Source organism: Danio rerio, chromosome 2, assembly GCF_052040795.2.
Source record: "Danio rerio strain M-AB ecotype USA chromosome 2, GRCz13ab, whole genome shotgun sequence".
Taxonomy (NCBI): Eukaryota; Metazoa; Chordata; class Actinopteri; order Cypriniformes; family Danionidae; genus Danio; species Danio rerio.
In genome coordinates, this window is record NC_141022.1 from 5990392 (window position 1) to 6013624 (window position 23233).

The 23233-nt window shown below is 36.3% G+C and overlaps 1 protein-coding gene across 6 annotated transcripts in view; it reads left to right on the top strand.

Annotated features, from left to right (window-relative positions):
* Positions 1-3883: 3883 nt before the first annotated feature.
* The window catches only part of gnb4a (guanine nucleotide binding protein (G protein), beta polypeptide 4a), a 29803-nt gene continuing 10453 nt past the window's right edge, over positions 3884-23233 (top strand). For 2 of the 6 annotated variants that reach the window (XR_015478207.1, XM_087240431.1), the window contains exons 1-5: positions 8047-8199; positions 14403-14504; positions 18849-18887; positions 19237-19343; positions 22638-22701. Coding sequence is in view for 4 of the 6 variants with exons in the window: in XM_087240431.1 (XP_087096557.1) it covers positions 14448-14504; positions 18849-18887; positions 19237-19343; positions 22638-22701 (267 nt within the window). In the remaining 2 variants the exon portion in view is untranslated. Of the gene's footprint in view, positions 3931-7084; positions 7222-8046; positions 8200-9267; positions 9417-14402; positions 14505-18848; positions 18888-19236; positions 19344-22637; positions 22702-23233 lie in introns of those variants that run through there. The other 4 variants (XR_015478206.1, XM_087240430.1, XM_087240433.1 and 1 more) reach the window with 3 other exon arrangements.

Genomic DNA, 23233 nt, shown 5'->3' on the forward strand with positions numbered 1-23233 from the left:
ATTAGTGACAATAGCCCCTTTCACACAGTGATACCGGAAAATTTCCAGAACAACTTTACCGGTTAAGTTTAAATAGGTTCCGTTCAAATAACACAGGCAAGCAGGGGTGCTTGCAGGATTTTATTTGAAGGTACGCACATATCCAGCACCACCCTGCCCCATATTCCCCTATTCTTATTTCAATCTCAAAAAACACTGATGCTTACTGTCAAAGGCAACATTATTTAAGGACATCGCCGCGAGTGAGACTGTGAAAATGAAAGTATCATTGTATCTTAATTTTAATTTTTTTTTTTTGTTGGTCAGTTATCTACTACACAAACAAGAATAATGAATCAAAACCAGTCCACTATATGCTTCAGTGCCAAAACACAAACTGGTTTGTTAAATAAAATAATAATCTAGATTCTAGCCTAAATAAAATTAACGTGAAATATTCACAGTGTCAGAGTAAACTATATTTTCACTGTTATTTCCAAAACCATCCGTTTTGCCGGATAATTTGTTCAATCAAGTAGTGATTTAAATAAGCAGGACAGGCGTTTACAAATGAATCGCATTAGGCTAAAATGTATCCAGATCACCTCAGAAGAACAAACTCGGTTGTAACGGTAAGAGAACTCGGAAACTTGTGAGAATAGAGATGTCTGCTTATCTGTGCCAGTCTGTTAAATAAATTGTTTAAAAAAACAACTTGAATGGTAGCGGTTCCATGCGAGGAGGCTGCGCAGCTGGATCAAACTTGTCCGATGAAAGAGACACGGGCTGGGCCTGGAGTTCCCCCGGCTCAGGTGCTGATAAGACGGTGGTCTCCACTCTGTGTGGAGGCCCAGTTTTAGGCCTTTTAGCAAATGTCTCAATTAAGTTGAGCTGTTTTAAAGAGAGTTTACTCATTTTGAACCTTGTTTTAAACAAAAGCTACCTGAATTGTCATTTTTAGTGTGTGAAAAAACCGCCAGCAAAACTAAAGCTAATAGATTTCTTTACCCATCTCACACAATGCAAGTACATACACACTTTAAAACACAGAAACGGACACCTTTTGATGGCTTCATTTTTTTTTTTACGTTAACATTCATGTAGCTGCTTTTTCTCCCAGAGACGGACAAAATAACTAGGTAGAATCTGCTAAAGTTACAATCCGACAGAAGCGCTAACTGCAGCTAAAACGGCTTTGTTCGCAGGTTTGAAGACATTACAAAATCATGATGGATATTGTGAACAACTATTCGATGAAAAGATATGGAAGAACACTTTTGCATATCGAGATGTACATTTGAGTTTGTGCTGCAGCAAGTGAGATACTTTTTGAAACAAAAATGTCTGCGGGTGTTGTAGGCTACTCAAATCTGACTCGTAGCATTCCTGGAAATTACCGGAAATGTTACAACTTCTCTTTCCGGAAAATTCAATATGTGTGAAAGGGACTAATATCTCGTTCATTGTCATAGACAGCCCTGAGTTAGAAGCAGCCGTCCGCCTTTAGAGTTTTGAATCAGCTGAAAATAATGTCAGCAACTAATAGGATTATAAATGTTGAGTTTTAGGATGCACTCTTCTGAGCCACTTATTTTCACTTCATTTTCAACGTTAGTTCTGTTTTGAATCTGCCACTATGCTGATGCACAAGCATTTGTAGCTCCGCCCTCTTTTTAAAAGACGACAATCTCATTTGAATTTAAAGGGACAGTCGCCAAAACCACACAAATTGGATCAAAGCCTAATGGTGTGTTCACACCAGACCTGAAAGACGACAATACAACACTGTCGCAAATGACGCGATTTGCATATATAATAATATAATGAAGTGGTGCAAATTGAGCGTTTTGCGAGTTTGACGTGCTTAACGGGATTTGCTCAAGTTGGAAAATCTGAACTTTAGCGGACATTCGCGTCGCGTTAACCAATCAGGAGCTTGCTCTTGTATGGGCATGATTATGACGCAGCACCTGTTGTTGGTGTCCTGAGGGGAAATCCTCCTGCCAACACGAGTAAACAGCTCATCAAACTTGGCTGGGCTCATTTGGTAGCACAGCTGAAAGCTTCTATCATCCAGGTAAAGTTACTGGAGGAGGTGATAAACTCACAGAGCTGGGTGCACCTCAAAAAGGATCTAGTGGACTCAGACACAGAGCCAAATGAATCTACGCTGTTTTTCAGCCTTCCTAAAGCACATCTAATCTCTTAATAAAATCCATGCTAGCTATTTAGCAATGAAACTAGTAAGTCTGAGTCTTTTGTCCGCGAATCCATGTGAAGTTACTTTCACACGGAAATGAAACGAGTAAATTCAAAATGTTCATGCGTCTAAAATCTCATAAACAGCACAATTTATTTGTGCAAGCCATATCTGGTGTGAATACAGCACCAAAGGGTTAGTTTCAAAGAGTTATAAACCATTATTTGTGTGGTATTTTTAACTGAAACTTCACATTCACATTCTAGATCAGGACAGAGTTTGGACACCCCTGGAGGGCCAGTGTCCTGCATATGTTCCAATCACAATTAAACACACCTGAACCAGCTAATCAAGCTCTCTCTAGGTACATTAGAAACTTCCAGGGAGGTGTGTTGAAGGAAGTTGGAGATAAACCATGCAGGACACCGGCCCTCCAGGGCCGAGTTTGGACACCCCTGCTCTAGATACATCGGAGATTTTTTTGACATCTTGTAAAAAGGGGAATAATAGGTCCCATTTAAATGTAACACACACATACACACAAAAACAGACATAACCTTGGAAGGTCTTCCGGACTGTTAGCATTAGGTCTGATATGGATTTTCCATGACTTTGACTTTCAGTTGAAACTTTAGACACCTGTACACCAACGTGGCTTTGAAAACGAAGCCGTGTGGTTGAAAAGGAGAACGGCTCAAATTAGCTTATGGATTTCTTCAGGATTTTAGGGAACAGTGAGGACGCGAGGTGGATGTCTCAACGGGGTCGAGTTTCATGACCTTTCATGTCATAGATATATAATGCCTCAAAATACCTCCTTTGTAACCTGAATCTCTTTAGTACAGTCGAGAGACTTTGGATGGACATTAACAGCCCTAAATTTGACTTCTGTCAAGATTTGTTTGCATATGTAGGCATTTTTTAAAGAAATTATTTTATCTGGAGCTAAAAACACTGTATGGCAGTGACCACCAAAACTGCATGTTTTGGATGTCTCCTTTGTATGTCACAACCATTACAGGTCTTTCAGTCTCTGCTAATGAGCTGATGATCTGAATTGGGTGTGTTTGGTTATGGAGAGATGGAAAATGTGCAGAGCTGGTGGGCCTCCAGGAACGTGGTTGAGAAACACTGCTGTATGTGATACATAAATGCAGATAAGATGTCAGATATAATAAAGATGACACAAACCAATCTAATTAGATAAAAAAATTTAAATTCTGTCATTACTTACACATCATAATGCATTTAAATTTCCCTGAAATGTGCATTCAACTTCAGAACACAAGTTAAGATATATTAGATGAAATCCAGGAGCTCTCTTATCTTCAATAGACAGCAAGAGTCCCAAAACCATTCCTGTCAATCCCATTATCATCCCGTAAAGGTATTTTGCTGTATTTCTTCTGTATCTTTATCTTATGAAGGTTGGCAATATACATTAAAAAGCCAATCCTCCCTACACACAAACCATACAACCGAACCACCAGGGGACGCTCTTAAATGTGAATCTGCTCTGTGCTTTCATTTTATTTAAGTATGAAACACTTTGACATAAGTTTTAAAAATGGCAGGATTACCTTCATTTCCATCACAGGCGCAGTTGCCCCTACCAATGCAACCCTCAAAACAGTCATGTAGCGGTGCCTTACTATTAGATGCGCTCCATAGAGATAAATAGACGCTGTTTCCCAAACAAATTCTGTACACGCGATTTGAAGCGGAGCAAAAGTGGACACTCTGGGTTTCGGGTGCGTGTTTGAACAGACATATACAACATCTAAGCATGTCGATCTTGGTCAAAATTTGTCTTAAATGAGCATAAGAAGTTAGGGTAGCAATCTCGTAAAAGCATTTTTAAATTGACACCTTTATTATTTAACGTAACTAAATGAAAACTCTAAATGGGAGATTCGTTCGCTGCTCTTTAATCAGAATGTTTAACTTATACAGTGAAAAAAAGATTCATGAGATTTGATAACTTTTATTTATAATAGCTTTTCATTTTTATAGGCTAAAGTGTTTGCTAATTTTTTACAACTTTTTCTAATGTATCCTATTTATTCTATCCTCTGTAAATAATAATAATATTAATAATAATAATAATAATGAAACATATGGCTGTTTCCAATGTTTATTTACAATGAAACAGATTAAGATGAACATTCAGCATATGTTTTACAAAGCGGATGCCCTTCCAGGTGCTTCAGAGGAACATATTTACATGACATGTTTAAGCGTATTTATCTGTACATATTTGCTTATTAGTTATATATATATATATATATATATATATATATATATATATATATATATATATATATATATATATATATTATTTGAGTGATTATGAGATATTTAAATGAGTCATGTGACCGTAGTACTCAAAAGTTCAGTTACCCTGATGAAGGCAGTTCCTTGCCGAAACGCATAGGTTTTTTAAGTTTTAGCCATGTGAATAAAGGCTTTTTAAATTTTCCACATTTTTCGAGTGCTTTGGACTAATTTCTGTTGTTGTTTTGATGAATCCCTTTCCCAAAGAGCACTGACCAAATATTTGAGCTACCCCTGAGCGCTTTTTGTTGGCTTTTGAACCTATTTAGTAATTTAGTTATTAATTTTTAGGTTATGGGTGTCTTTCACCTTAGACAAAGAGCATGGAATCACCAAGAGGCGACACTCTAGTGCAATTTGGGAAACAGACACTAGATGGTGCGGCGGCCATTTTGGAATTAAAACTCCAATAGAACAACAGCATATTATAAGTCTGTAAAGTAAACTAGTAAAAGTGCTGATGATTGTGATAGTAAGTGTTGTATTGTCGTCTTTCAGGTTGTATCTCAGCTTTAATGCGCTTTTTAAATAAATAAATAAAAAATAAAGCAGCTGCTTGCCATCGCGACAGCAATAAGATCCAATGGACGGCCGATCGCTTTCACTCTAAAATGGCGGAATTGCAGGGCTGTTGCTGGGCTCTGCTGTTGCAATGGAACGTTCTATTGAGTGTCGCCTCTTAGTGATTCTAAGCTCTTTGCCTCAGATCAGGTTGCGTGTTTACTATGGGCTATACAACTTGTTGAGGGTTAGCAAGTTAGCATCATGACATGGAAGCATTGTATTGGTGTAGGACAGTGGTTCTCAAACTGTGGTGGTACGCGGGCTTCCTTCTAGTGGTACGCAAAAAAAATACACTTTTACCCTTTGACATGAACAATTACGTGATCACCACTGGCTGTTCCCTAAAGCGTATGAACACATCAGTACGGTGCTTAGAATGTTGACTTTAGTGCATCACGTCATCAGATGCTAAAAAATAAGGTGTGCGGCAGCGGCGATTGCGGAGCAGATAAGCGCTAGAGAAGCACTTTTGCAGACCAGTACTGTTGTGTTGGCATTTCAGTTAATACAAACTCAGGAATCTCCCCATGCTGCATCATTGGTAGAATAGCTATCACAAATGTGTTAAAAAATGTGTTCGTAGTTGTGTAAAACAATGCATGTTTTCGACATGTTATTTGTTTTGTAAAGCGTTTGTTTTGTAAAGTTTGTTTTGTAAACTAAAAGTGGCTTTTGGTTCATTTGTTACCTTAGATTTAGGCTAATTAACCTGGATGTGATTCAAATGTCGTGGAACACAAATAGAGTCAAGCAACTTTGCCATGCATTGGAGCTAATTAAATTTAGTCTCTGTGACGGTTAACACAAACTCAAATAATTAATCTGCCTCGTCATTATGGTGGTACTTGGAGAGACATTTTTTTCTGAGGGGGTACTTGATGAAAAAAGTTTGAGAACCACTGGTGTAGGATATAGCAAATGTGCACCGAAATGTTGGCAAACAAAGACTTTTGTACTTTTTTTGCCACACAAAACTATACTTTTCTGTACTTTGAACATCTCAGGACCAATGACTGTAAAAAATATGGACGACGCGACAGCCTCTTTTCCCATTAAACGCCTTGAGGGCAAAACGCCTGCTTGACGGGCACAAACTGTTGCAAAAGACTGCTGAAATTGGAGCCTTGACATGCGCAGAAGGACTGTCTGATGGAGCCAGAGGAGGAGCCGCGAAAATGAGCGGAGTCGAGCTTCCAATCAAACGCTTTATGTAAAATCAACTACGCCCCCCGAACTTCTCAGCATGCGTTTGCTGTCATATCAGCACAAATGGATGTAATAACGTTAACAAATATGAAGGTTTTATATATTTAATCGTGCTAGCTCCGGTCCGCAGCGCACATAACCTACTCGCGGCGTCGCGGGCTGATTCCGGCTTGCATGCGGCAGCGCCGGCTCGCTCGGCCCCCGCATCTGGCTTGATTGACTCGGGCTGGAATCGGGCAGTGAGTCCACGCATCCGGAGTAGGTCCAGCAGAGGTAGTCAGTCTGAGCTCTGAGGGGTAAGTCTCCGGCAGGCGAGAATCTAGCCGAACTGGTCCGAGTGTATTTTGCTATCTGGGTGGCTAGGCGTGTATCAGCAAACTAATAAAGCCCGAAGAAAGCCCTGACCTTAGCGAATAAACAGTGTTCCACCAGGATCATGTATGTCAGAAACTTTAGTTTACTGCTGAACTCATGTTGTCATGGTAAAATAACACAGAAATCGAATAATAACACTTCAGTCTCCTGCCGAAGCTCAGACGCGCTGCTTTGAGAAACTGTCAATCACAGCTGTCAATCACGATGACACGCCCAGCATTAAATTACTGCTAAAAACAAATTGTTTACAAAAATGAAGATCTGCACCTATTTCAGCACAATAACCAGTGCCTTAATCAACCAGAACCATCTTTCGGGACATTTTATTGCAAGTGTAATCATTTTTTTTATTTGGGCTCAAGTCTCCTTCATTAACACGGAGGAGGCGGGCTTTATGACTTGTACTGCAGCCAGCCCCCAGGGGGCGAGCTAACGGCCGAGACCTTCACTCAAACGCAGGCTTGCGGCACACTTGCTCAGGACATTCACTGTCTAGGGTGGATGAGAGAACTCTAGGATTTTATTTAAAATATCTTAAATTGTGTTCAGAAGTCGACATAAAGGCGAGTAAGAAAAAAACTGAATTTTTACTTTTGTGTGAACTAGGCATGGCTACCGAAATTCGGTACTTTATCAGTCTCGGTGCTAAATTAGAAAAGACCAAAGTATCGATAAGCGCTGACGTTAACTGTTTTGCTATCAGTACTGGATAATTAATGCCGAATAAACATTACTTACAGTAGCATAATTTAACTGAACAACCTTTTCTAATTTGCAATATTTGATATTCGTCTGCACAGTTGGCAATCTCACATGAGAAATGGTCGTGTTTTCGCCCAATAGTACAAGGGCGTCAAACTACAAAAAGTACCGATAAGAGAACCGTTAAAGTACCGAACCAATAAGTGGTATTGATAAAAGCAGTAATACCATTAAAAACTTAACAATACCCATCCTTATCGTGAACAACTAACTCTTTAATATTTGAATTTTAAATGCATCTGTGAAGTCAACCAAGTAGGCACATTTTGATCAGCAAATTTAGCACAAATATGCTTGTGAATAACAGCGTAATTAACACCATGCGAAGTGCTTCATATAAAAAGTGTTGACAAAGCACTACATGGAAAAGCTTTCCACGTTAATAAATTATTGACAGCCCTTCACTACATAGTGCCCTGCATTTAGGTAACTCCTGCTTTATCTGTGCAAGCCCAGATAGTGTAAACAAACAGCAAATAACATAATGCACAGGAAGACATACTTGTTTTGTTTGAACACATACCAAATGACAGCATGAGCACTACTGTCTCTTTAAGACCTCATCTACACACTTTCACCACTCGGGCTCTCCATGTAGCCCCACCTTGTCACCAGTAGCAGCTCTCAGTCTGGATGTGCTGGCCGTTAACTAAAGTCACCCACTACATACCTATCCCAATGACAGAGCTCCCATCGGCACAGGCAAACACACACATACTACTGAGGGAGCCAGGAGCTTCCATCGACCAACCCATCACTGGTTGACTTCAGCATTCCAGGTAAGAGTACATATCATTTAATACTGCTTTTGGAAGTATTTGCTCTAGAATAGATTTAAAGATCACCAGGAGTGGGATAATGAAGTTTTTAGCCCAGTGTTGAAGATGGTTTCATTCTTGCTACTATGCCTATTGCTTTGTATATTTCTCACTATATACATACATATATATATATATATATATATATATATATAATTCCAAATATCTATCTATCTATCTATCTATCTATCTATCTATCTATCTATCTATCTATCTATCTATCTATCTATCTATCTATCTATCTATCTATCTATCATGCTGTGACAATAATTACTTTGTATATTACTCACTCATTATGATATATATATATATATATATATATATATATATATATATATATATATATATATAAATATATATATATATATATATATATATATATATATATATATATATATATATATATATATATATATATATATATATATATATAGTTCCAAATGTATTTATGTATGCATCTATCTATCTATCTATCTATCTATCTATCTATCTATCTATCTATCTATCTATCTATCTATCTATCTATCTATCTATCTGACAAAAAATATTTTAAAAAATCTAGTAAAGTTTATATAGCTGCTTTAGTAACTGATATCATACACACTTGCATAATGATTAAAAGTATCAATTCGGAATTGTGTATTTGTAATACATTTACCTTTTTAAAACGCCAGAGCACACTATTCTCATGTATAGCAGCTTTTCTCCGTTCAAACACATTAACAAACATCCAAATGTACCCAACTACTTTAGTCGTTTTGATAATTGAGGAAGCTGATAGCCAGAACCATTTCGAGCGCGGGTGACTCGATTGGCTACGCGTACATTTATGTTTAACAATTTTTATCAAAATTAATTAGCTTTATAAATATATATTTATTAAATATATTATATATATGCTATACAGTTTTTTTCCCACATAAAAGGCGAATATCCTCCGTTTAGAAACACTGACATGTCTCTCACCCCCCTCTATCCAATTGTTGCCATGTTCTCACAATATCAGTATGGGTGTGGTAATCGTTCTGTGTGAATTGCATCGAATCTAGTCAATTTGGCGGCTTTTGTATCGTTTTGGATGTATATCAGCGAAATGGCCGTCCTAATATTATAAAGGAAAGACAAGTCGTCTTACCCTCACAGGCAGCGGGAGGATTTGTGTAGTGTTATTACATCAGGTAATGTGTCAGTGTTGTTTATTGGTCTGAGTAACTGACATGATACAGTCACCGCTCGCTAGCCACTTTGCTAACCAAACTAACCAGAGCATAACACAGCTGCTTTATTACCACGACGGCTGACAAATCTGCGGAGTATGCTTGTTTTACCCTCTGTATCGTTTAATAGCGGATTGTAGAGATGTTTCTGTGTAACGTTAGTGCAACATGTGGTCTTGAATCTGTTGTCAAAACAGTTGGCTAGCTTTAGATAACGTTTAAAGTCGATTTAAATATTACGTTTAATCGCATTTATCTTGGTTACCAAGACACGTATAGCTATAAACTGGTGAAATATCAGTAAATATTTTAGTTAAGACCGCGCATTTCCTCATGTTTATCGCTGTGAGTTTAACAGGCTCAGGGTGTCATAGGTTAAGGCTTAACACATCTGGATTAAGAAGGATTTGTCCGATTTTAAATAGCCGGATATAATTTACAGTGCATATTAAATTATGGATTATAAATATTTATCATATTTTTATCATATTATCATATTTTTATCATATTTTCTCCAATTGATATATGCTACATTGATTAAACTAGCCTCTTTATGTGTTGTTTCTATATTGGAAGTCAGTACACTTTCGGATGATGAAAGCTTGCCATTTAAAACTCACATCGTTCATTTTTCCTGTAGTTTGGCTTGCTAGAGTTGAGACGAGCTGTCTTCCTGTTTTTAGCAACACTGATTGCTGTCACACTGCTTCCCTAAAAAAATCTTGTGGTGAAATGTACAGATTTCAGGGTTGTCCTAAACAATCTCTAGTCAAGTGGTATTATGTCAAACCACTAGTGTGTAGTAAGTCACTTCATTCTATTCTGTATTTTCTTTTAGGCTGCAACATGACATAAGTTATCCACGGGATCTTAGTATGTCTTAAATCTCAAAAGCAAAATTTTAGGCCTTAAAGTCTTAAATTTACTGAGATCATATGACATTTTATTCCTTATAACAGGTCTTTTCCTTTGTTGATCTATAGCTACCCAATTTGGCCATTAACACCCATACAATCGGCAACAATCCATCTCAATAAAACTTTTTTTTTAAATAGCTCTTAATTACTTTCTTCACAGTAACATTTGCTTAAAAGTTCTCCATTTATTTACTTCCGAGGATACTGTCCTGACCTATATGATTATTATTGTAGACTGAAGTAATTGACGGTTATGTTTTGTTCTATTCTTTATATAAGGGATATAAGTTTTGTGAATGTGTATATACTTGAAAATCACAAAAAATACTCAAAGTTATTAATATTGTATTATTACATTTCTTAAATTTTATTCATTTTTTGATTGGGCAAGTGAAAATATTTTCTAACTGAAAATAAAGTAGCCCTCTATAAGTCTAAAACATGAAACCTGAAGAAACCCTGTATGGGTAAAATTATTTGAGGTCATTTTAAAAGTTTCTTTTTAAATTAAGTCTGTATAGTTCAAATGATTGGCCCCATTTTTTCATGTCTTTGAGAATACAATAGCATACGGCTGCACTTTATTAGAAAAATCTAATATTGTGAAATCATATAAATGTGATATTTGATTATTCTGTGATAGATATTGCATACAGATTCATAAGATGGTTTGAATTGCTCTGATGGTTTTCTGGGGCGACTTAACAGATTTCAAATACAGAAATTGAACAGTCACAATGCAAAAATGCTTTTCTTCGACTTTTTTCTATCTTAGAATTTCTTGATGTATATCGTTTCAAATAAGGCCAAATTAAGATTTTTTTTAAACAAGCTAAATTATCTACCTGTAGCTATGTTTACATCTAAAAATGTGAATTAACTATCCGCAAAACTGGAATATCGCATGAAAGATGTGCGAATAAAATCCAACGAGTCAAATCGAATGTACTCGTCACTTCCATCACATTAACCGGCACCAAATGTCAACCATAAAAATGGAATTTGCTGGGATAGGAGAAGCTATGTAAATCTTTTCCTTATTTAATAAACTACTTGCACCTCAGAAGACAATGCCGACATGCAATAACGATGCGCTTGAAGGTGTGAGACACGAAGCACAGACGCTCATGATTCTGGAGGCAATTAATAATATAATAGCATTAATACTGAAGCAGTTGAGGCATTTTAGAATGACCAAAAGAACATTTCAGATGTTTCACAATGTGCTCGGCCTGCTGGTTTGTCCATTCACGCACATTTTTATCATCACATGATCTCTTATAACAAAATCACATGACCTTTTTTTAGTGCACTTACTGGAATTTGTTCGGTAAAAGTGTTTCCATTGTAGTTTATGTGCATCTTTTCTTATCGAATAAAAAGTTTATCCTACTCAGTACTCATACGTTTTTTATGCGCACTTTAAAAATATGTGCATCTTGACGTTTCCATCAACTGTTGGGCATAAAAATAGGTGGATGGAAATGTAGCTAGTGGCATACAGTAAGTAAAATAATCTTGTTTTTGCTTTTTAAATGTAAATATTTTGATTAGAAATATGACAAATTCTAAGTAAAAAAAAATGTTGTTTGTTTTTGCACAAATTAGGGGTGCATGATATTGAAAAAATCTAACATTACGATATTGTTTTTATTTTGCAATATAGATTGCGAGTCACCAAATGACTTAATATCTCTATTTGGAAAGAATTAATAATAATGTTAGATCAATTGGGATCATTCTGCTTTGGGAATAAAATCTAATAAACAATCTATAAACTTTTTGGGGTCCCTCGACACATTTTAATTGCAGTCTGTGCTATTTGCTGTGCATTTCTGTATTTGCATGTGTTGTGCATATTTTCATGCATAACAACCAGGGCTTAACATTAATACCTGCTAACCAGCCAAATGCGGGTAGATTTAGCTTTGGATTGCCAGTGCTGGCTCATCACTAAACATTTGAATTTTAGTTAAAGTATGTATAAAACTTATGTTTTAGTTTTAGTATACAGCTATATTTTGCTTGTTTTGACACATTACTTACATTTTGTGGCAAGGATATAATTAGTTTTATGCTGGCCAGAGAAAAAAAATTGTAAATCCTTAGTGTTAAGGTCTGACAAGTCATGTGAAATAAAACTAATTGCAATGCGACACTGTGAAACCACAAACCATTTGCTCATGCTTATTGAGCAAGGTCATACACAACACTCAAATAAAAGTTAAATGATCGAGGAGGCATGTGGACATAACACAAAATTGAAATCAAGAAATTTGAAGTCAATTTAATTCATATAAAATATATTTTCCCAACAATAAAATTGTGGCTAGTAAAAAATGGCGAGTGGCTTGTAACGTTGGAAAACTACTAGCCGTAGTTGCTGGTGATCAAAAAAGTTAATGCCAAGCCCTGATAACAAACTGATAAATACAATCCAGGGCTCGAAATTAACCTTTTTGCTTGGTAGCACCGGTGCTCCTAACTTTAAAAATTTAGGCGCATCAGCCAAAATTTAGTCGCACCCACCAGTTATGAGCACCGTTACTACAAGTTTTATACAAACATATTGGTTGTATTTGAAATCAACACTAATCAAACTAACAAGCAAAAAAATTCATATATAACGTTATATGCAAGCGTGAGGAAAATAAGTCTCAACAAAATCCCATTATCACAAGAAAATAGATTTTATAACATAACTGAGTGACTAAAGCATACACGGAGCGCTCACCGGCCCTGCACGCACTGCTTGAATTAACGTGTTTACGGTATAACTAGTAAGATGTGTCATTATTTGTAACTGCAGATGCCATGGTTTCTAAAACAAAACAAAAAAGTGTTATGTTATCTTTATTCTCATCTTAAGCGCTTTACAATGTTTCGCGGTAGTAGCTCTCTCTGTCATCCGAAGCCAGAAGGCGCTGAGTGATTGACAGCTGATATTAACCAATCATTCGCGTTCAGTGTTAGAGCAGTGGGCCAATAAGAAGAGCGCGAAGGCGGGGCAAGCATTACGGACTTGGATTTGTTTACTGCAGCAAGTTGACATGACAACTGTTTTAAACCATTCCCGAGCGCTGCGTTTCGCGTTTCAAGTGCAGACAAAGAGCTTAGAGATGCATTCTGCGTGAATGTCTTCCGAATCCGCGCATGTGCTGAACATTTTGCAGTAAAAATTGGTCGCACACTACAATTTTAAGCACTCGCAGAAATGCTTCTAAATATATTTCAAGGTCGCATAGATAAAATTTCGGGCGCATATGCGACCAAAATGGTCGCAATTTCGAGCCCTGCAATCAATAAAAAGATACAATTAAAACAAAGTGTTTTATCATTTCCTCATGCCTAACAGCATTCAAGTACAGTAACTGAATGATAAAAGTAATTCAATCAAATTACTTTATACTCAAGGTCACAAATGGTACAATTTCTTATACCTGAATGTAAGATAAGATCATTATACAATCACAGGCATCAAAAACACATGAAAATGCTATACAAACTCAACATTGTATATCCTGCGATGCGACTATTGCGAATAATCACATAACGATATCGATGCTGAAACGATATATTGTGCAGCCCTAGCAGAAATCATCTAAATGATGTATAAATCAATGCAATTCTGTTGCTCCTGGTCATCTATAATCATTGCATATCTTTGGATGTGACTATTGCGGATACACACATTGCGATATTGATGTTGAAATGATATATCGTGCAGTCCTACAAGTGCATGTAACATAATTTCTCAAATATCTCTGTTTTTTAAAGTGGTGTTAGCAATATATTTAGTCAACTAATAGACAGTGCCAAGCAGTGCTGCTCCTCATTAAACAAAGGAGTACAGCGTGCACATCTCTTCAGTTGGCAGTTCTATAGCAGTGTTTGGTTATCATTCAGCGGAGGAACCACACACAACTATAGCACTGCCAGCTGAAGATCTTTGCACGCTCTCTCCCAAGCCCTAGTTCTGTTCAGTATAGTGAAACGCTGACATTGCTGGACTACTTTCTGTGTGTTGCAGGCCTTAACAAAGTATCTGGGAAGAGAGTGAAACGCTTGGAGGACCATGAGTGAGCTGGAGCAGTTGCGGCAGGAGGCCGAACAACTGCGCAATCAGATCAGAGTAAGATCCTATGTGGTTTCAGATCAATGGGTTTTGCATCAGATATGATTCCTTACAGATATATTCCACAGTGATTAATGCATTACTGTTTGGGCTCAGTAAGATGTTCTAAAGGAAAATAAAAACTTTTTATAAGATATTTGTTTCAAATTAATGCTGTTCTTTTCAACCGTTTATCTAAAAATCTTGTATATTAGAGGCACAATGATATTATTACGATTCATATTGGTTGTTTGCAATCATGTGGTTCTGGCAACACGCAAAATTCAGATGGCGGGCAGGAAGATACACTTTCCGGCCACTTTATACTTTACACCTTACTAGTACCGGGTATGACCCCCTAATGTCTTCAGAGCTAGAAGTAGCCATCAGGAGATGTGTATACAATGTGGTCATAAAAGGATGGACATGATCAGCAGCTATATTCAGGTAGGCTGTGGCGTTGACATGATAATTAATTGGTACCAATGGGCCCAAAGTGTGCCAAGAAAAGATCCCCACACCATTACACCACCACCACCAGCCTAAACCGTTTATACAATGCAGGATGGATCCATGCTTTCATGTTGTTCATTCCAAATTTTGACCCTACCATCCGAACGTCTTTGCAGAAATCGAGACTCATCAGACCAGGCAACGTTTTTCCAACCTTCTATTGTCCAATTTTGGTGAGCCTGTTTGAATTGTAGCCTCAGTTTCCTGTTCTTAACTGACAGGACTGGCACCCGGTGTGGTCTTCTGCTGCTGTAGCCCATCTGCCTCAAGGTTGGACGTGTTGTGCATTCAGAGATGCTCTTCTGCAGACCTCGCTTGTAACGAGTGGTTATTTGAGTTACTGTTGAGTTAATGTTTTCCCTTTTTTGCACCATTCTCTGTAAACCCTAGAGATGGTTGTGCGTGAAAATCCCAGTAGATCAGCAGTTTCCGAAATACTTGGATCAGCCCATCTGGCACTAACAACCATGCCATGTCATTTAAATCACCTTTCCTCCCCATTCTGATTCTTGATTTGAACTGCAGCAGATCATCTTGAACATGTCTATATGACTTGAGTTGTAGCCACGTGATTGGCTGAATAGAAATTTGTGTTAACGAGCAGTTGTACAGGTGTACCTACTAAAGTGGCCGGATATATATATATATATATATATATATATATATATATATATATATATATATATATATATATATATATATATATATATAACCACATGTTGGGCATGATGCCTATATTATGATAAAAAATAAAATATATTTGTCTGTCATCGAGGTGGTAGATACTGTAAGCTATTACATAAAAATATACTTTAGTAAATAGTGTAGTGTTTTAAAGTAACTGTCGTAGTAATTATATGGTTGCCATCTACAACACAACTGGAGTAATAAACAAATTATCCAATAGGCTAAATTTTTTACACTGCAATTATGCACCATCACTTCACCACAGTTTTCACTAATGTTGCAGTATTTATTACAGTTTCCCCTTTATGAGTTTGTAACTCTATAAAGGCTGTTCAGTATTTCTCATTTTGGCCAATTTAAACAATTGTAAACAAAATAGAACATAAACATTTTGATGTTTTGATAATGATTCCTTTGAAGAAGAATCACTTCCTGCCCTCCATCTGAATTTTGCACCCCATTAATGACGTCATGTGAAAACAACCTATTAACAGAATATGAGTTATATTAACTTACTCTTACTTACTACCAGGGTCATTTATATCGAAATTGATATTTTAGCCACACCATATTTGTGTTTTATTGCATATAGTTTATTTATGAGGTGTGTTGTTAGCCCCGTGCTAAACTCCCAATCTAGAGGACCAGCACATACACGCATACACTACGAACAATTTAGCTTACCCAATTCACCTACAGCATATGTTTATGCAAAGTTTAACCCTAATAAAGTGAAAGATTCTTTTAAGGCCTGTGACAGAGATTTAAAGCTACCTAAAACCATTTGGGCACAATAGGTTATACTAATTGAAGCTTAAACAAACAAACATTTAATAATTGAGTTTTGTACCCTAATTAGGGATGCTCAAAAACTGATTAACCGAATGGGTGCCTTTTTAACAGATTAAAATTTTTATTTTATATAAGTTTGGCTGCACAAGAGGCCAACTCGCTTTTTGCATTGAGAGGCACATCTTTTTATTGGTTTATTAATGGTCGTGACTGCTTATGCGAACTTCGCGTATTTGCTCATTTTCATTCTTCAATCAATTTAAAGCAGAGGCAAGGTTTCCCTTGAGGTGACAGCAGTGTTTGTGTTGTGAAGACGACTACGGAGAACTTTTAAAGATGGAGGAGAGACTTGTGGTTTCAAGTTATACAGAGCTGGATGACTCACAAATCTTGAATATCACAGTATTATTAAATGTTACAATTATAACGACATTGAAAGCAACACTCCATCACAATACGCAGCTGATTCAGTCATTTTCTAGTGACAAAAAAAGAGCATCGCGCTTCTTTTTTTTCTTGTCAACAAAAAGGCAGTGTGGTGTGCCTTGCGTTTTTGGAACAGAAAAGTGCGTTCCGCATGATCGACCGCACCAAACGGAGGCTTTCATTTTACAGCTTATAGACCATTTCAGTGAGGGGATGTTATTGGCCCATAAACATTTCCTGCTTGTTATCAAACTTCAGAACAGTAACAAGAGGCAATTCAATCATAATTTAATGTTAAAACAGCTGTCACAACAGTATTTATCAATATGTGGCTCTTTTTAGATTCTCAGAAGCTATAGAAATAAAACCGGAAGTACGTTGGGACAATGGTTTGTTTACATCCCTCAAAATGGTCTATAAGCCTCGTATGCAAATGAATGCAATATCATATGTAAAAAACAAAATTGTTGTATGATATAGGAGCCTACACTTTACAAAAAGTCAACATATGAACCTCGTCATTGTCTTTCATCACACCCAGCGCGTGCACATGAACCGCGAATGAGAGAGGAAATAAAAGCACACAAACTCTGTAAAATCAGATGCTCAAGACATAATCTTAATGACTTATATTAAAATGTTGACAGAGGTTTGTGATATAAGAATAAGAGCAGTGCATTAGTTAAATGCATAGGCCCATTTTCTGTGGAGCGATGGATTTGAGGGAGCCTACTTGTTTTTGTTTTTTTTATGGAAGAAGAAAAAATATATTATTGAAAAAAACAGCCTATGCCGGTTCTTGAAAAGGATTCAGTCAGTGTTTTCATTGTTTTAAAAGTGAAAAATATCTAGGGCAGGACTATTTATATGTATTCTTTTTATTTAGTTTATCCTGTTTTTCTATGCTGTTGGAAACACTGCAGGTGCGTGAAGATGTTCTGTTGTTAATATGTTCGCATGTTGAAATAAATCAGTATTTTAAAATGCAATATTTAATTTGTCGTGCACAAAATAAAATAGACACGTCAATTAAAAAAAAATAATAATAATAATTTAATATTAATTTGACCAGTTCACTGTTAATATTTGGTTAAGGAGTGGCGGATGTTGGTTTGCAAAATTATCCAAAATGAGCATCCCTAACCTCAATTCTGTTAGACTGAAGAAAACCTTTAAGCAAAATTTATTTGCTCTGTTGTATTCGTTAATGCTTGCTTGTAATTTTAGGCAGATGCACTCCTTTTATCGATGTAAAATGATGAATTCCTCACAAATAAAGTTATTAAATCATGTTTTGGAATCATAATAATATTGCAATATACAGTTGAAGTCAATGCCCCCCCCACCTTCCTGTCAATTTAATTTTCTTATTCAAATATTTCCCAAATGACGTTTAACAGAGTAAGGAAATTTTCACAGTATTTCCTATAATATTTTTTCTTCTGGAGAAAGTCTTATTTAATTTATTTTGGCTAGAACAAAAGCAGTTATTTATATTTTTAAAAACATTTTAAGGTCAATATTATTAGCCCCCTTAAGCAATATATTTTTTTCGATTAGCTACAGAACATACTATCATTAAACAATGCCTAATTACCCTAGTTAAGCTTTTAAATGTCACCTTTAAGCTGAATACTAGTATCTTAAAAATATCTAGTAAAATATGATCTACTGTCATGATGCCAAAGATTAAAGAGTATGGTTATTAAAAATTAGAAATTAAAACTAATATGTTTAGAAATGTGTCATTTCTTTCTGTTAAATTAGGGGGAAAAATCTTCAGGAGAGCTAATGATTCTGAACAAAAAAGATTGTAATGTGTTTTTTTCCCCAATATCGTGCAGCTCTTACATGCTATTAGAAAACCTCTGAACGTTTTAAGCAGTTTTGCTGGTGTTCTAATAGTAGGACTGCACTCTTGACGTGCTGCTGTTCCCATTGCAGGATGCCAGGAAAGCATGCAGCGACTCCAGCCTGTCCCAGGTAAGCAGCGCCGCCATTATCCCTGCTGGATTCCCTCTTCATACTCTTAGCGCGCTTCTGTGGAGGATCCCTACTCTCCTGTTCTCAGAGTTCAACACAGACATGCAAATGGCCTGCTGACGTACATGCTGAACATGCTCTTAAGTGCACTGAAATATTAAACGCCCTCTTACACGCCAAGTCCTCCCATCAAAATTTAAACATCCAACCCATGGCTTGATGATTTTGTGCATGTCATAATTACACGTTCATTTCTGTTTCAAACACCATAGTTTCAGGTTTGGATTGATAAAATGCCCTCTGCTTGCTTTCATAACTCGACTGTAATTGATGATTTCTGTGTGTTTAGATTACGGCGGGTCTGGATTCCGTCGGAAGGATCCAGATGAGAACGAGGCGGACCCTCCGCGGCCATTTAGCCAAGATCTACGCCATGCACTGGGGCACTGATTCCAGGTCAGTTGACAGCGAGATTGAGGCGGGCTGGAGGATGGGCATTCTCGGAGGAACCCTGCAGCTCTGTCAGTGTACACTCGATGAATAATACAGCAGGCCTCTCGCAACTCACGGGTGTTCTGGGATTATGTAGGCTGCCTCCTGCTCTCTTTTCACCCTTTGCTCTGTGCATCTGTTCTAGTGCTTGGGGAGGAAACGCAATTGATTTTTTGAATAAAAAGATTAAAAGCATTCAATTTTATTAGCATTAGATGCATTAATCATTGTTCACAAGGATCAAATGAATGGTTCACAGTTTTTTTTTTTTTTTCTTAAATTTGATTATTTTTCAAGTCCCTTAGAGTTAAACAGTTGGGCTTTACCCTAATAAAATTCTTTCAGCCAATCTCCGGGTCTGATAGAAGCACTTTTAGCATAGCTTAGCATCAATCATTGAAACAAATAAGACCATTAGCATCTCGCTCATGTCAGTTTGTTATAATGATCAAAGTAAAACTTTTTTCTTTAAAAAGATGGCTTATTTTACTACTCCTCTAGAGTAAACAGATTAGTTTTACCGTATTTAAATGCATTCAGCCAATCTACGGGTCTTGTGGAAGCACTTTTAGCTTAGTTTAGCATAAATCATTGAAACAGATTAGACCATTAGCATCTCGTTCCTGCCAACTTGTTATAATGATTAAAGTAATACTACCTTTTAAATTTTTTTTTTTTTTTTTTTTTTTTTTAACATAGGCTTATTTTACAACTTCCCTAGGGTTAAACAGATGAGTTTTACTATATTTTAATGCATTCAGTCGATCTCCAGGTCTGGTGAAAACACTTTTAGCTTAGCTTAGCATAAATCATTGAAACAAATTAGACCATTAGCATCTCGTTCATGCCAACTTGTTATAATGATTAAAGTAATACCTTTTTTTTTATTATTATTTTTTTTTACATAGGCTGATTTTACAACTTCCCTAGAGTTTAACAGATGAGTTTTACCATATTTTAATGCATTAAGCTGAGCTCCGGATCTGGTTGAAGCACTTTTAGCTTAGCTTAGCATCAATCATTGAAACAAATTAGACCATTAGCATCTCGCTCATGTCAGTTTGTTATAATGATCAAAGTAAAACTTTTTTCTTTAAAAAGATGGCTTATTTTACAACTCCTCTAGAGTAAACAGATTAGTTTTACCGTATTTAAATGCATTCAGCCAATCTCCGCGTCTCGTGGAAGCACTTTTTTTAGCATAAATCATTGAAACAGATTAGACCAATAGCATTTTGTTCATGCCAGCTTTGTTAGAATGATTAAAGTAATACCTTTTCTTTTTTTTTTTTTTACATAGGCTCATTTTACAACTTCCCTAGGGTTAAACAGATGAGTTTTACCATATTTTAATGCATTCAGTCGATCTCCAGGTCTGGTGAAAACACTTTTAGCTTAGCTTAGCATAAATCATTGAAACAGATTAGACCATTAGCATCTCGTTCGTGCCAGCTTGTTATAATGATTAAAGTAAAAAAAAAACTAAATAAATAAATAGGCTGATTTTACAAGTTCCCTGGAGTTAAACAGATGAGTTTATGAGGTATTTTAATGCATTAAGCTGAGCTCCGGATCTGGTTGAAGCACTTTTAGCTTAGCTTAGCATCAGTCATTGTAACGAGTTAGACCATTAGCATCTCGCTCATGCTCATTAAAGTAAAACCTTTTTTTTTTTTTTAAAGAGGCTCATTTTACAAGTGCCCTAGAGTTAAACAAATGATTTTTACCATATTTTAATGCATTCTCCTGGTTTGATGGAAGCACTTTTGGCTTAGCTTAGTATAAATCTTTGAAACATATTAGATCATTAACATCTCGCTTATACCAGCTTGTTATAAGATTCAGCTTGTTATAATGTTTAAAGTAAAACCCTTTTTTTTAATTAATTAATTTATTTATTTGTTAAATAGGCTTATTTTGCAACTCTCCTAAAGTTAAACAGATGAGTTTCACCATCTTTTAACCATCTGATCTACTGGTCTGGTGAAAGCACTTTTACCTTAGCATAAATCGTTGAAACAGATTAGACCCTTAACATCTCGCTCATGCCAGCTTGTTATAATTTTCATCTTGTTATAATGATTAAAGTAAAACTCAATTTTTTTTAAAATAGGCTCATTTTACAATAGATTAGTTTTACCATTTGTAAATTTATTCAGACAATCTCCGGATCTGACGGAAGCACTTTTAGTTTAGCATAAATTATTAAAATCTATTAGACCACTAGCATCTCGCTAAATAAAAAAAAATGGTTTAGATCATTTTCTTATTTAAAGTTTTACTCATTACATTGTTTACACAAAGTAAATGAAAAGTTGCTGTTTTTCAGCTAATATGACTAGGAACTCTTTAGTACATTAATGGCTGTTTCTCAATACCAAGAATGCAGAGATCAGAATTACATTTTCGTGGAGAGCGGTTTTGCCAAGTTACATCAGAAAAACGAATTTGGGATAACATGCACTGCTGCTATCTTCCTGATGTTCACATAACCTTCACGCATTTGAATGGAAAATACTTTAAACAATTATACAGGGATTTTTTTCAACATATATAAAATATACAAAACCTTACAAAGATACTTTGTACAATACAAATAAAACAGATTTTCATGTGAATTTCAGCAAATAAACACCCTTAAGTTATATCTCTATAAAAATATAATGGCAATATAAAATGCTGCAGATTCCCCCTTCTTTATTTAGCCGCAATGACTATCAATGCATTCTCGATATCAAGAACACATCCGGGTTCTTTCACGCATCTTGAGTATTGAAACTGAATTGGTATTGGTGGTTGATGATGATGTTACACAAGAACACAAGGAAGCAAGATCACTTAAAGCATATTGAGAAACAGCCAATGACTTATGCAAAGCTAAGCTAAAAGTGCTGCTGACCAACCCATAGATTAGCTGAATGGATTAAAATGGTACAACTCAACTGAAAGTGTCCAGGGGGCTTTTTTAACCCTTGTGTGCTGTTGGGGATGTTTTCATTCACTCTGGGGTGATTTTGATGCTTAATTTGGCCACAACTTTCTCTGTGTTTCAGCAAATGGAATGGTTTTTGGTGACAAACATTATTTTGACACATTTTTACATGACATATTTTGGGAAAATGCTTTGAAAGTTTTCAAAAACTCAACAAAACTCTATGGGCAAATTGATCAGTCTTTTTTTATGGAGTGTTCTTTTAATCTGTGAGTTGTTTTGTGAACAGCCGTTTGGCTTACGCTTTGCTTTTTCTTTTTTTTAAGGTTACTAGTTAGTGCCTCACAAGATGGCAAGCTCATCGTTTGGGACAGCTACACCACAAACAAGGTTAGTCCAGTCCAACACATCAATATCAATAAAATATGGGCAGTTATCGTTCAATCATGTATGAGAGACATCATCTTTTGATTGTCGTCATTTTTTGCAATCTTTTTTCCCTTCAACAAATCTTGTAAATTTAATTACCACTCTTTTGAATATATATAATAAAAAAAATACATTCACTGGCCACTTTATAATGTACCCCAGTCCAAGAAAGATGATTTATGTGACTTTGAACGTGGCATGGTTGTTGGTGCCAGACAGGCTGGTCTGAGTATTTCAGAAACTGCTGATCTACTGGGATTTTCACGCACAACCATCTCGAGGGTTTTACAGAGAATGGTCTGAAAAAAAGAAAATATCCAGTGAGCGGCAGTTCTGTGGGTGCAAATGCCTTGTAGATGTCAGAGGTCAGAGGAGAATGGCCGACTGGTTCCAGCTGATAGAAAGGCAACAGTAACTCAAGTAACCACTCGTTGCAGCCAAGGTCTGCAGATGAGCGTTTCTGAACGGACAACATGTCCAACCTTGAGGCAGA